The sequence below is a fragment of the Erithacus rubecula genome, assembly GCF_903797595.1.
Source record: "Erithacus rubecula genome assembly, chromosome: 20".
NCBI lineage: Eukaryota > Metazoa > Chordata > Aves > Passeriformes > Muscicapidae > Erithacus > Erithacus rubecula.
In genome coordinates this window covers 1661164-1674000 of record NC_136672.1, presented here as the reverse complement: position 1 = coordinate 1674000, position 12837 = coordinate 1661164, and the positions used below count along the sequence as shown (strand labels likewise).

Sequence of the window (12837 nt, the reverse complement as noted above, 5' to 3'; positions counted from 1 at the left end):
TTCTTTGAATTTCTGCAAAAGGGACCACGAAATAAAGGTTGTAAGAGATGATGCTGTGCCCAGCCAGTGCTGGGGGACAGAGACAAGCCCTGCCAGCAGTGTCTTCATCCACCATAAACCCGTGTGTGGGGAACCCAGCTCCACTAAATTCCCCAGCCTGGGAGCTGCTGGTGTGTGCCTGCTTCTGCAAATACCTTCAAACAACTGATTTCCTTTCCTGATAGATGAAAGGAGGGTGTTGTGCAGCCATCCAGATGCAGGAGACAGCAGAAGAATTGTTCTTTCTGGGGAGTGACAGCAACACTTGTGTGTGAATGATTCATTTCCTCCTCTATGGAGTGGGAAAAACAGGAGCTCCTCTGGGCTCTTCTCCCTCTGTGGTGGTGGAGATGGATGGGCTGGAGCTGCTGGTAGGAAAAGAAGGAGGCAGCTCTGTGTGGTCATGGACAGTGATTTCTACTGAGACTGTAATGAAAATTGCCAGGAAGAGACCCCTCAGGAGGGGCTGGCCCTCTGCTGCCTCAGAGCTGCCTGCAGCTATTTCCCTTCTTTCCATGCTGGGTCTCCATTAATTTCCTCAAGAGCTGGGATGGAGAGAAACCCAAAGTCTTTCCTGTGGGCTTGCACAGCACATGGAGAAGAGGGAACCTGGGGACAGCAGAGCCCTTGGCAATCATGGAATTGTCGAGGTTGGAGAAGACCTTTAAGATGATAACACACTCACCACCTAAACCATGTCCCCAAGTGCCACACTCACAGGTTTTTGAACACTTCTGGGGATGGAGACTCCACCACTGCCCTGGGCAGCCTGTTCTGCTGCTTTACAATCCTCCCAGCCAACTTTTTCCTCATATCCAGTGTGAACCTCCCCAGGCCCGCCTTGGGCCCCCCCACCCCGCTCCCTGCAGCTGTGTGTCTGTGCCGCGGTGTGGCCGTGCGTGAGCAGTGCCCGCAGAGCCCCCGCAGCGCCGCTGTGCCCGCAGGAGCTGCCCGAGCAGTGGAGCCAGGTGAAGAAGCTGGCAGAGGCCGTGCGGCAGCAGGTGGCCCCTCTGCAGGCCGGCCAGGTCAGCGCCCTGCGCCAGCGCTGCGCCGCCTTCGACGCGCGGCAGCTGCGGCTCCGCCAGCGCTTCAGCACCGAGGCGCCCTTCAGGTACTGCTGCTCTGCCTGGCTGCTGGGACAACAAATCCTGCAGGGACAGCTCTGTTCCTGCTCCTGTCCCCGCTCCTGTCCCCGCGGGACTGCGGCCGCTCCTGTTTCTGTTCCCACTCCTGTCCCTGCTGCCATCCCCATCCCCGTTCCCACTCCTGTCCCTGCTGCCATCCCTGTCCCCAATCCTGCTCCTGTCCCTGCTGCCGTCCCCATCCCGCTCCTGTCCCTGCTGCCATCCCCATCCCCGTCGCCAATCCCGCTCCTGTTCCTGCTGCCATCCCCGTCCCCATTCCCCTCCCCCAGGCAGGGGTGGGCACTGCCCGTGGCCCTGGCACTGCATTGGGATCTCGGGCAGGGCAGGTGTTTTCACAGGGATAAGAATTCCAGGGGTCATCCCCTCAGGAATTTTCACAGTGGTTAGTTGTATGTTGTTATAAATGTTTCCGATTGTCTTAATGTTAATTGGTAATGTTAAGTTCTTGGCCTCACCCTGTTTTCAGCCCCAACCATTTTACCCCATATCCCCTTCGCCTCGTGTCGGGTTTAATGCCCTCGCTGCCTCGCTAAAATGGTGCCTGTGACAGAGGAGGAGTGACGTCAGTGGAGTACATGCAAATGAGAGACGCAGAGAATGCTGGGACATCATCCACACCTAAAACCCCTCAAATAACGAGCCCAAATAACATCTAAGACTGGAAATAGCATTCCCCAGTCAGGAAAATAATATAGAAGGCAAATTCACCATCTGGAGCTGCTCTTCCTGTCACCGTGACCTAACAGCACCCTAGTACCATGATCCCCCCCTTTAGATAACAGCTTTTTTTTTAGGGACCTGTGAGTATGAAAAGCCAAGCTGTGTGCTGGAGGAGCTGGAACAGAAACTATCGGAGTTGGGGGGAGTAAAATGGGTGTTTATTGACCGGTGTTTAAAGGACACTCTCTGGCTGTACCAATGCCACAGTCTAGCCCAAGATGGAAGCGGAAGAGGGCTGGGTCATGAGGTCTCACATTTTTCTAGGTTTTAGTCCATTTGCATGCAGGAGTCAACTGTCCAGTTAACAGCCTCAAATCATGAAGTTCCATCCTCCTTGCTTGCTGGCTCTCCCTCATCTTTTCACGTTGTTTATGCTTAGGGCCTGAAGTTTGAAGATATTGTCCTTGAGTCCCCAGCTGGAATAGGACTGTTTTGCCTTTATCACCCAAGCACAACAAAAAGCACACCCAAGCAGAACAGAAAAACTTAAGGCATTAGCATCACTTGAGTCCCCAGAGAAAAAACCTCATCCCAGTGATGGCTTGGAGTGCCCACCTAGAACAGAGGCTGAGCAGAGTTAAAGTGGGGATTTATTAAAGGCCTTGAATAGATATACCTTGGGCAGTCAAAGCCTCCCAGAGGTTGCACCCAAGATGGACAATGATCATGAGTTTTACAGACAATTATAAGTTTGGTCTGTTTGCATATTAGGGGTTAATCCTCCAGTTGCAGCTTTAGGTAATGTGAGGTAATTTACCCCAGCTTGCTCCTCCCCAATTCACTTTTGTTTGTACTTTTGAGACCTGGGGCTGTGCTGTGTCCTTGGGTCACAGGCCCAGAGGGATCGTTTTGTCTGCCCAAAATGCGAAGACAGTTAACTACACTTTATATGGAGTTTAGAGTTATGCACTAAAGCAGTGTAGGATTTGAAAAATATAATAGCTACAATCTTAAGACATCACCTGTGTGTCCTGGTGATTCCCAGATCTCCCTGCTCACAGGCTGCAGTGCCTGCAGTGTTGTGTCCCTGGGAAGAGCTTGGGTTTGGGTGGTGTCAGCAGTGCCCCTGGCTCAGCCATCAGGGTGTAGTAGAGACCTTCCATCTCTGCTTTGACTCTCAGAGGCTGTTTGTTTTATGGGTTCTTTAGAAGTTGTTACAATCTCACTTACAAAGAATAAACGTTTATTTCTAGGTTTGACACTGAAAAGCCTTATCAACTGCTGGATGCAAAGCACATGGAGATTAAACAGATGGAGTCAGCCATGACCTCGATTTATGAATCAGCTGGTCTGTTTGAAGTTGTGGTGCCAGAGTATAAACAACTGAAGCAGTGCAGGAAGGAGCTGTGTCTTCTCAAAGAGCTCTGGGACATGATCTCCCTGGTGAACAGCAGCCTGGACGACTGGCAGAGCACCAGATGGGTGGATATTAACGTGGAGAACATGGACGTGGAGTGCAGAAAGTTTGCAAGAGAGATTCGGAGTTTGGATAAGGAAATGAGGCCGTGGGATGCTTTCAGTGGGCTGGACAGCAAGGTGAAGAACACACTGACAGCCCTGAAGGCTGTGGCAGAGCTGCAAAATCCTGCCATCAGGGAAAGGCACTGGAAGCAGCTGATGCAGGCGACGGGCGTGAGGTTTGTGATGGGCTCAGACACCACCCTGGCTGACCTCCTGAGGCTCAACCTGCATGAATTTGAGGGGGAGGTCCATGGCATTGTGGACAAAGCAATGAGAGAGATGAGCATGGAGAAGGTGCTGAAGGAGCTGAGGGTCACCTGGAGCTCCAGGCAGTTCCAGTACGAGCCTCACCCCCGCACCAGCATCCCCTTGCTCAAGCCAGATGAGGAGCTCATCGAAACTCTGGAAGACAACCAGGTGCAGCTGCAGAATTTGATGTCATCCAAATACATTGCTTTCTTCCTGGAGGAGGTGTCTGCCTGGCAGAGGAAGCTCTCCACTGCTGACTCTGTCATCTCCCTGTGGCTCGAGGTGCAGCGCACCTGGTCTCACCTGGAGAGCATTTTCATCGGCTCAGGAGACATCCGGGCTCAGCTGCCCCAGGTACCACCCCACATCCCACATTTCCTGGCTGGAAGTGTTGTAGAAGAGGCTTCATTATTAAAGGGGTTATTTATAGTGCCAAATTCCCCAAAGCAGGGCTGTTCTCCTGCTGCCTCACTTCTCTGGAGGCTCCCTCAGTGCTGTGCTTGTTCCCCCAGGATGTTTTTGTACCCCAGCCTGTGCTGAGGGGCTGATCTCCTGCTTTGTACCACTGCATGGCAAACACAGAGCTCCTGGGGGCTGAGAGCTGCTGCCTTCCTCCAGTGCTGCAGAGTGTTCCCTCTTCCTTCAGAGGGGAGAGCACTGAGACCATTAGTGACACTGCAAATCATCTAACAGAGCTGGCCCAGGCAGCTTTGGCAGCTTTCCCTCCCTGTCCTGCAGCTCTTCTGCTCCTGGGGACCTCCTGAGGGTGCCTCCAGCCTGTTGCAATAAGCAGTCAGGACTCAGTTTCTTCATGCAGGAAAAGCCAATTCTTTATTCACATAACTCATTTTTATACAGTTTTTACAGGCCTGGTGTTGAACACCCATTGGCTAGTAGTTTTCTTGCCACCTAATTCATTGGTTAAAAGGTGTGTACGTGCTAAGACTCTCACTCAGATGTTGACATATCTTCTTCACTGATTCTCATGGGACAGATCTTTTGTTTATGCAGGTGCACACTTATTTTCTTACCAGAATAGATTGTTGTGTTGACTGGCTTTTCATTCCCAAGGCTGTTTCATGTGAGAACCTACCTGGCTGCACTTACAACAGGCTAGCTGGTGATTTTAACAGAGCCAGGCCTGATTTTAAAAGACCCCTTTCTTTTATAACATTTTGTACCTGTGTGCATCACCAGCCCAGCTCTGAGTGTTAATCCAGGCTCACAGCCATGCTCAGGAGGAACATGCCTTTCCCTGGTGAGGGAGGAGATTCCCCTCATCCCAGAGACAGCCCTCAGGGGATGGGATCTCTCAGCATTTTGTGTCCTTTGTGTCCTTTTGTAGGACTCCAGACGTTTTGAAGGCATTGATGTGGATTTTAAAGAACTGGCCTATGAAGTTCAGAAAACCCCAAATGTAGTTGAAGCCACCAATAAAGCAGGACTGTCCCAGCAACTGGAGGACATCCAGAGTAGGTAGGTAGAGCATCAGTCCCAGGATTTTGTCAGAGACTGGGATGAACAAGAAGTTGGTTGAATCTCCAAGGATTTTTCTGAGGCTGTGCTTCCTCTGCAGTCACAAACCTCAACTCTTTGTATTTGTAACCCATCACACAGTGAGGGTGGGCAGCCCTGGCACAGCTGTGGCTGCCCCTGGATCCCTGCAGTGCCCAAGGCCAGGCTGGACACTGGGGCTGGAGCAGCTGGGACAGGGGGGAGGTGTCCCTGCCATGGCAGGGGTGGGATGAGATGGGCTTTAAGGTCCTTCCCAACCCAAACCATTCTGTGATGTTTGCAGCAGAGCACAGCCCATCTAATTTACAGAATTATCCCTGTATACCCTTGACATAGCTCCCTGAGACAGACCTAAGTGCCCTGACATGGAGACACTTCTCACTTAACATAAAATCTGCCTGAAGAACACTTTAAAGTCCATGCTAAGCTGTTGTGTCAGTAGCAGCTCTCCATTTCAAATAAAGATTTGATTTTATTTTCAATTGAACAAGGCCAATGTTCCTCACAGAGAATGTTATTTAGGAACTTTGTAAGCTCAGCAGCAGTTTAGCATGTGAACACTGCAAGATTCATTTTAGATCGGAGCAAACAACTTTCCTTTCATGCTTTGCAAACACAAAAAGCTGAGTTGGTTGGAATCAGACTTTAAAATGTGGCTCATTAGAATAAAAGCAGTTCTGGAAATGTTCATCCCAGTGGATGCCACCACCTGTGGCAGCTATGAGCTTGTCTAAAGCAGTGGGGCAGACTGCAAACCTTTCCAACCTCTTCTTCCACTTGTGCTTCTGCTTTTTGATGAGGTTGCCCTAACTCTTGGGTGTTTGGCCCCTGGAGTAGAGAGTGAGCTGTGAGTTCCCTGTGCTTTGTGGATCTGCTCAGGGCTGTGGCAAGGAGCAGCCTGCAGGCTCAGCTCCTGCCTGGCATTTCCCCATGGTGGGAGAACCTGCCTGGAAGCATGACAGCAGGGCATCTATCCACCTGTCCTGGGCTCTGCTTTGTCTCTCCAGGTTGTCTCTGTGTGAGAAGGCTTTGGCTGAGTATTTGGACATAAAAAGGTTGGCCTTTCCCAGATTTTACTTCATTTCTTCTGCAGATTTATTGGATATTCTCTCCAATGGCACCAACCCACATCTGGTAAGGCTTGTACTGCATCACCTTTGCAATTTCCAGCTGCTAGGAGTGCCACAGTGGAAGGAGTTGTCCTGGGACTCTCCTTTCTGGAGTGATTTTCTCCCCCCCTGTGGATTAACAGCTCCTTCACAGCTGATGTCCATCTGTCATTGCTGACAGGCAGCCCTGCCCTGGCTGTTGTGTGATCTAACCCTGGTGCTGCTCGTGGCAGGTTCAGAACCCCTCCATGGGTGTGTGCCATAAAAACAGTGGCTTTGTTTCTGCTGGGATACAGGAGGTTGCAGGACTTTCTCAAGGATCTCATCCAAAACCTGTGGCTTGGATCCCAGCCTGGGATGCCACCAAAGAGAGAGCCCCAGACTGGTCATTCCAGTGTGGGAGTGCTGACCACTGGGGGCTTGTAGAGGGCTGGTTTTTAGGCAAAGAGGCCATTTCCAGTGAGTGCCTCTTCCTTCCCCCTGCAGAGCCTTTGGGATGCTGGCAGGGCAGGGAGGAGCAGAGCCTGCAGGAGGTGAGCAGCTGCTGGTCAGGCAGTGGCTGTGGCTCAGGGCCAGGGGGTGTCTGAGCCTGCCCTGGGTTTCTGGGATGGGCTCTGAATGGCAGGTATGAGGAATCCCTCCAAATCCACCATTCCAGGTTTGCTGGGTCATCCAAGGAGGAGCTGGCAGTAACCTCCCTGCTGTAAGAAATGGCTTCACAGTGCCCTTCCCCCATTCCCTGGGATCAGAACCCTCTGTGGGCAGAGTTCAGGGGATTCAGTCCTGCAGGTGCTTTTCCATGTGGAGCTGCTGTCAGGAACCTCAGCCACCTAGCCTGGCAATGCCATGACTAACCAGCCTGCTTTGGCAGGCATCACTAATCCTAAGGTTGGTGTGAAACCAAATCAACATATTCACAGCAAATTGGGCTGTTGGGTAAGGAATCAATTCCTTATTCCACCTTTTAGTAGTGAACAATCTCAGCCTCCCTAAGCTTTTCCTCATTTTCAGCATTTGTGCCAGCACGTGAGTGGGGCAGGCTTGGAAATATTCTTGTTGTCACTAACCTTTAACTCTGCTTGGATCTGTTTGCTGCTGCTGGGTGATTTCAGCCCACAGAGTGTCATAAATACACAGCTGATTGATGCTTAAAATGGAGAGAGAGAGAGAAAACACAGGAAGCAGAGAAAAACTGCTGTGTTGAAATGCTCCATGGAGTAAGGAGAAATTCCTGGTGCTTTCTGTTATTCAAAACTATTTGCAGTAAAATCAAAGTAAATGTCAGGCAGGATCATACACGGATACGCTCTCAGCCTTCCCACTGTAGTTTCAAAGCCTGATAATTCCTAGAGGAGGATTAAATAGACAATGATATTATCCACTTGAACTGGATATTGAACTGGTGCAGGTTCAGGTGCATTCCAGGCTCTGGGGGCAGAATTGGATCGAGTGCTGGAGCACAGCCAAGGCCCTGCAGAGCAGCCAGGAGCTGGGACTGCACACTGGGGGTGGCTGAGCCTGCCCACTTGCAGCTGTAAGACAGGATTCCATGGTGTATGTGAGATTTGGAAGGATGTGTGCTTGTCCTGGTGGGGAAGCTGAGTGTCCATTGCTTCTGGATCCACTTGGTACTTCCTGGCATTTGGCCAGGTAAGAAAATGATGGGCTGTGGCCACCTGTGGGCCAGCTCCTGAGGAGAGCTTGGAATCCTCTGTGGGACAGGGAGTGAGAACTGGACAGACAAGCCACAAGATGGATCACAGGAGAGCCTGAGCTGGAGGGGACCCACCAGGATCATCAATCCAGCCCCTGTCTCTGCTCAGACACCCCAACAATCCCTGTCCATCCCTGGCAGTGCTGTCCAAGCTCTCCTGGAGCTCTGGCAGCCTCATGGCTGTGCCCATTCCCTGGGCAGCCTGGGCAGTTCCAGCACCCTCTGGAGAAGAACCTTTCCTGATACCCAGCCCAAACCTCCCCTGGCACAGCTCCAGCCTTAGGTTCTGTCCCAGAGGTCAGAGCTGCCCTCAGGAGGAGCTGCAGCCCTGCTGAGCTCTGCCCTCAGTGCCCTTTTCTCCTCTGAACAGACCCAGTGCCCTCAGCTGCTCCTCCTGTGGCCCCTCCAGACCCTTCACATCCCTCCCCTCCACTCTCTCATACTTTTAATGTCTTTTTGAAATTGTGGTGCCCAAAGTGCCCCCAGCACTCGAGCTGAGGCTGTCCCAGCCTGGAGCAGAGTGGGACAATCCCCTCTCTCTCCTGGCTGGCCATGGTGCCCCAGGACAGGGATGTCCCTCCTGGCTCAGATCCAGCTGGCCATGGACCAGCACCCTCAGTGCTCTCTTTTCTGTGTCCCTTTCCTCTTGTTCCCCAGTGCTCCCAGTTCTCCCTGAAAGCAGGAGAGCTCCAGGAAGTACAGGCTGTTCTCTTTTCCCATCCTGTCTCATGCCAGGGGCAGCTCTGGGGCTGTTCTTTCCCTTTCCCATGGGATTGTTGCTGTGGTGGCACAGGGATGTGGCTGGGTGTGATGTGCTGCTCCAGAAGCTCTGGTGACCTCTGAGCTCCCACAGGCAGGTGCTGCTGTTGGGAGCCTCAGGAGCTGTGCCAGTGTCTCCCCTTTGGCTTTGCAAACTCAGGTGTGAACAGGACAGCAGAATCCTCCTGCTCCTTCTGGAGAGGGCTTTTGGTTAAGATGAAGGTTTTGTCTGGGTCTCAGGCAGAAATAAAGATCTGGCTTCTCCATGGAGGAAAATTCAGGACTTTTCTTTGCCACAAAATTGATTTCTAGGAGGGAAAAACCGGGAAGTTTCCTAGTAAGAAAATTTCCCAGTGCTGAGAACAGGACAAGAGGGAGCAGGGGAGAGCAGAACTACATGCAGAGGAACTGGGACTGGATATGTTTGGATGGTTCCTGTGCTTTTACCCTGTCTGGCAGATTTCAGGATCTATTTGGGCCTGCCTTGGTTGTAAATGAGGTACAAGTAATTGGAAATACTGAGAAGGACAGCAGCAGGCTCATGTTAGCAGCCTCCTGGCCATGAGTGAGATGTGGTGCTGCCATGATGTCCAAGCCATGCTTAGTGAGCAGGGCTCAGGCTGTCACATTTTGCTGCTCCCTGCTCTGCCTGTCCTGTCTCCCTCACTTCATTTACACAACCCCTCTTGCAGGTGCAGCGTCACCTTCCCAAACTCTTTGACAGCTTGGCCAAGGTGAAATTCCAGGTGGACTCTGAGCAGAAGACAACCAAGGTTGGCCTGGGAATGTACAGCAGAGAGGAGGAATATGTGCAGTTCAGTGAGCCCTGTGACTGCAGTGGGCAGGTGAGAGGGGAGCCCTGGTCTGTCCAGGCTGCTCCTGTGGGGTTCCAGTGCACTGCCTCTGTGAGAAAAGCTGGGAGAGCTGCTGTGGAGCTTAATCCTTGCTCACAGCACAGCTCTAGTCCTGCTCTGAATGGGTCCTCACAACTGTGGTGTGAGGAAGGGTTGTGACCTATTATTACTGGGCTTTTAAATTTTAATTTCTGAAAAGTGTCTTGAAGGTTACTCTTACTCTTGGGAGGGGGTGCAGCCTGAAAACAGATTAAATTATTCCATAGTAGTTCTGTATGGATATCTTTGAAAAGAAAAGGGTCTTCCCCCTGTTTTCCCTCTGTTTTCCAAATCTTCCTGATTTCATAGAACGAGTCAAGTACAAAATTTAAGAATCAAATTACTGCTCAGCTTTTCTTTCCCTGTAGCTGCACTTTTCTCCATGGACTATTATAGGAAGCTAAAGTAGGCAATACCAGCTCTGAGCTCCCTGGTGATGGCACTTGGCATTTAAACTCTCCTCTCAGAGAGGACTTAGCCTGTGAAATACTGAATTCAGCAGGAATTGTGTTCCCAGCATTCTCTTGCTGCTGGCAGATTGTGCTCCAGTCCCACAGGTGACTGTCATGGCCTGGAGCTGGAACACGCTGAGCTAAATTGTTCCTCAGTGGAGTTCAGCTGGGTTCCTCCTGCAGCTGGATTTCCACAGAATGCTCCCATACTGTGTGCAAAGAGATGCTGATGCTGGAGAGCACAGACAGCTGAGTGCCCCAGTTTGGGGAGACCTGGGGCTTGTGTGCCTGGGGAGCTGAGCTGCCTGTCCTCTGCTGCCTGTCCTCTGCTGCCTGTCCCTCTGCTGCCTGTCCCTCTGCTGCCTGTCCCTCTGCTGCCTGTCCCTCTGCTGCCTGTCCCTCTGCTGCCTGTCCTCTGCTGCCTGTCCCTTGCTGTCTGTCCCTCTGCAGCCTGTCCCTCTGCTGCCTGTCCCTCTGCTGCCTGCCTCTCTGCTGCCTGTCCCTCTGCTGCCTGTCCCTCTGCTGCCTGTCCCTCTGCAGCCTGTCCCTCTGCTGCCTGCCTCTCTGCTGCCTGCCCCTCTGCTGCCTGTCCCTCTGCTGCCTGTCCCTCTGCAGTCTGTCCCTCTGCTGCCTGTCCTCTGCTGCCTGTCCCTCTGCTGCCTGTCCCTCTGCAGTCTGTCCCTCTGCTGCCTGTCCCTCTGCTGCCTGTCCCTCTGCTGCCTGTCCCTCTGCTGCCTGTCCTCTGCAGTCTGTCCCTCTGCTGCCTGCCCCTCTGCTGCCTGTCCCTCTGCTGCCTGTCCCTCTGCTGCCTGCCCCTCTGCTGCCTGCCCCTCTGCTGCCTGTCCCTTGCTGCCTGTCCCTCTGCTGCCTGTCCCTCGCTGCCTGTCCCTTGCTGCCTGCCTCTCTGCTGCCTGTCCCTTGCTGCCTGTCCCTTGCTGCCTGTCCCTCTGCTGCCTGTCCCTTGCTGCCTGTCCCTCTGCTGCCTGTCCCTCTGCTGCCTGCCCCTCTGCTGCCTGTCCCTCGCTGCCTGTCCCTCTGCTGCCTGTCCCTTGCTGCCTGTCCCTCTGCTGCCTGTCCCTCTGCTGCCTGTCCCTCGCTGCCTGTCCCTCTGCTGCCGCCCCTGCCGGCTGAGGAGGGGCTCTGGGATGGATGTGGGGCTCTCTGCAGGTGGAGCTGTGGCTGGGCCGCCTGCTGGAGGCCATGAGGGCGGCGCTGAGGGCCGGGCTGGGCGTGGCCCTGGCTGCCTACGAGGACAAGCCCCGGGAGCAGTGGCTGCTCGACCACCCTGCCCAGGTACTGCTCTGCTCCAGCCTCTGCAGGGGGGTGCTTATTCTCCTTCTCCTTCTCCTGCCCGTCTCTTGGTGGGCTCCCAGGCTGTGCTCTGGGCTCTGACCTGAGCTCCAGGCAGGATGCAGCTCGGGGACCCTGGGGTGCAGGAACCCCCTGCCCCCAGTGAGGTGAGAGGAAAAACCAGATTGATGGGGCCTGATGAGAGGAAGGAGCCCCTCTGGCAGCCTTGTGGTGTCCAGCTCGGCCTCCCATGTGTTCAGATATGAGAAACGGGCTCATCCACAGGGAAAGGGGCTCATTCACAGAGAAGGGGGCTCATCCACAGGGAAAGGGTCTCATTCACAGAGAAGGGGGCTCATCCACAGGGAAAGGGGCTTATTCACAGAGAAGGGGGCTCATCCACAGGGAAAGGGGCTCATTCACAGAGAAGGGGACTCATTTACAGGGAAAGGGGCTCATTTACAGGGAAAGGGTCTCATTCACAGAGAAGGGGGCTCATCCACAGGGAAAGGGGCTCATTCACAGGAGAAGGGGCTCATCCACAGGGGAAGGGTGTTCCTTCACTGGGAAAGGGGCTCCTTCATAGGGAAAGGGGCTCATCCATAGGGGAAGGGGCTCATACACAGGGAAGGGGGCTCGTTCACAGGGAAAGGGACTCATTCACAGAGAAGAGGGATCATTCATGGAAAAGGGGTTCATTCACAGGGGAAGGGGCTCATTTAGAGGGAAAAGGGCTCATTTACTGAGAAAGGGGCTCATTCACAGGGGAAGGAGGCTCATTTACAGGGGAAGGGGGCTCATTTACTGATAAGCAGCTGCTGGGTGTGCCCAGGATGGGATTTCAATGGATGTAGAATGGATCCCTGCTCTCCTGCCTGCTGTGATACTGTATAACAAAACTGAATCTGTCCTCAGGGGTGTTTCATCCCTGATCTCCCCAAGGATCAGACACTCTCAGAGGTCAGTAAGCCCTGGTGTTCCCCTGCTGTTCCCCAGGTGGCTCTTTGCTGCACCCAGATCTGGTGGACAGCTGAGGTGGGCATGGCCTTCTCCAGGATGAAGGAAGGCTATGAGAAGGCCATGAGGGAGTACCACAAGAAGCAGGTGGCCCAGCTGAACACACTGGTGACAATGCTGCTGGGGCAGCTCTCCAAGGGTGACAGGCAGAAGATCATGACCATCTGCACCATCGACGTGCACGCGCGGGACGTGGTGGCAAAGATGATAGCACAGAAGGTTGGTGTTGGAGCTCAGTGTGAGCCAAGCTGGGCATTGCCAGGGGGCTCACAGAGTGACAGACCAGGGACAGGCACTGGCAGCACTGCCTGGCTCAGCAGGGCCAGAAGAAAAAGCATTTGGGGTTTCTTCTTTCTTTTCTTGCTTTGGTGTGGGCTCACAGGGAATCCCTTGGGATTTGTCCACCACTGCCACACCACTGTTCTGTGATCACATACTCCCATCATGGTTTGGGTTGGAAGGGACCTTAAAGCT

General features: G+C 53.2%; 1 protein-coding gene across 1 annotated transcript in view; it reads left to right on the top strand.

Annotated features, from left to right (window-relative positions):
• The window catches only part of DNAH9 (dynein axonemal heavy chain 9), a 158550-nt gene that overhangs the window by 14983 nt on the left and 130730 nt on the right, over positions 1 to 12837 (top strand). The window contains exons 11-17 of the mRNA XM_079323154.1: positions 984 to 1150; positions 3098 to 3968; positions 4960 to 5090; positions 6137 to 6263; positions 9404 to 9556; positions 11224 to 11349; positions 12343 to 12582. Of these exons, the coding sequence (XP_079179280.1) occupies positions 984 to 1150; positions 3098 to 3968; positions 4960 to 5090; positions 6137 to 6263; positions 9404 to 9556; positions 11224 to 11349; positions 12343 to 12582 (1815 nt within the window). The remainder of the gene's footprint in view (positions 1 to 983; positions 1151 to 3097; positions 3969 to 4959; positions 5091 to 6136; positions 6264 to 9403; positions 9557 to 11223; positions 11350 to 12342; positions 12583 to 12837) is intronic.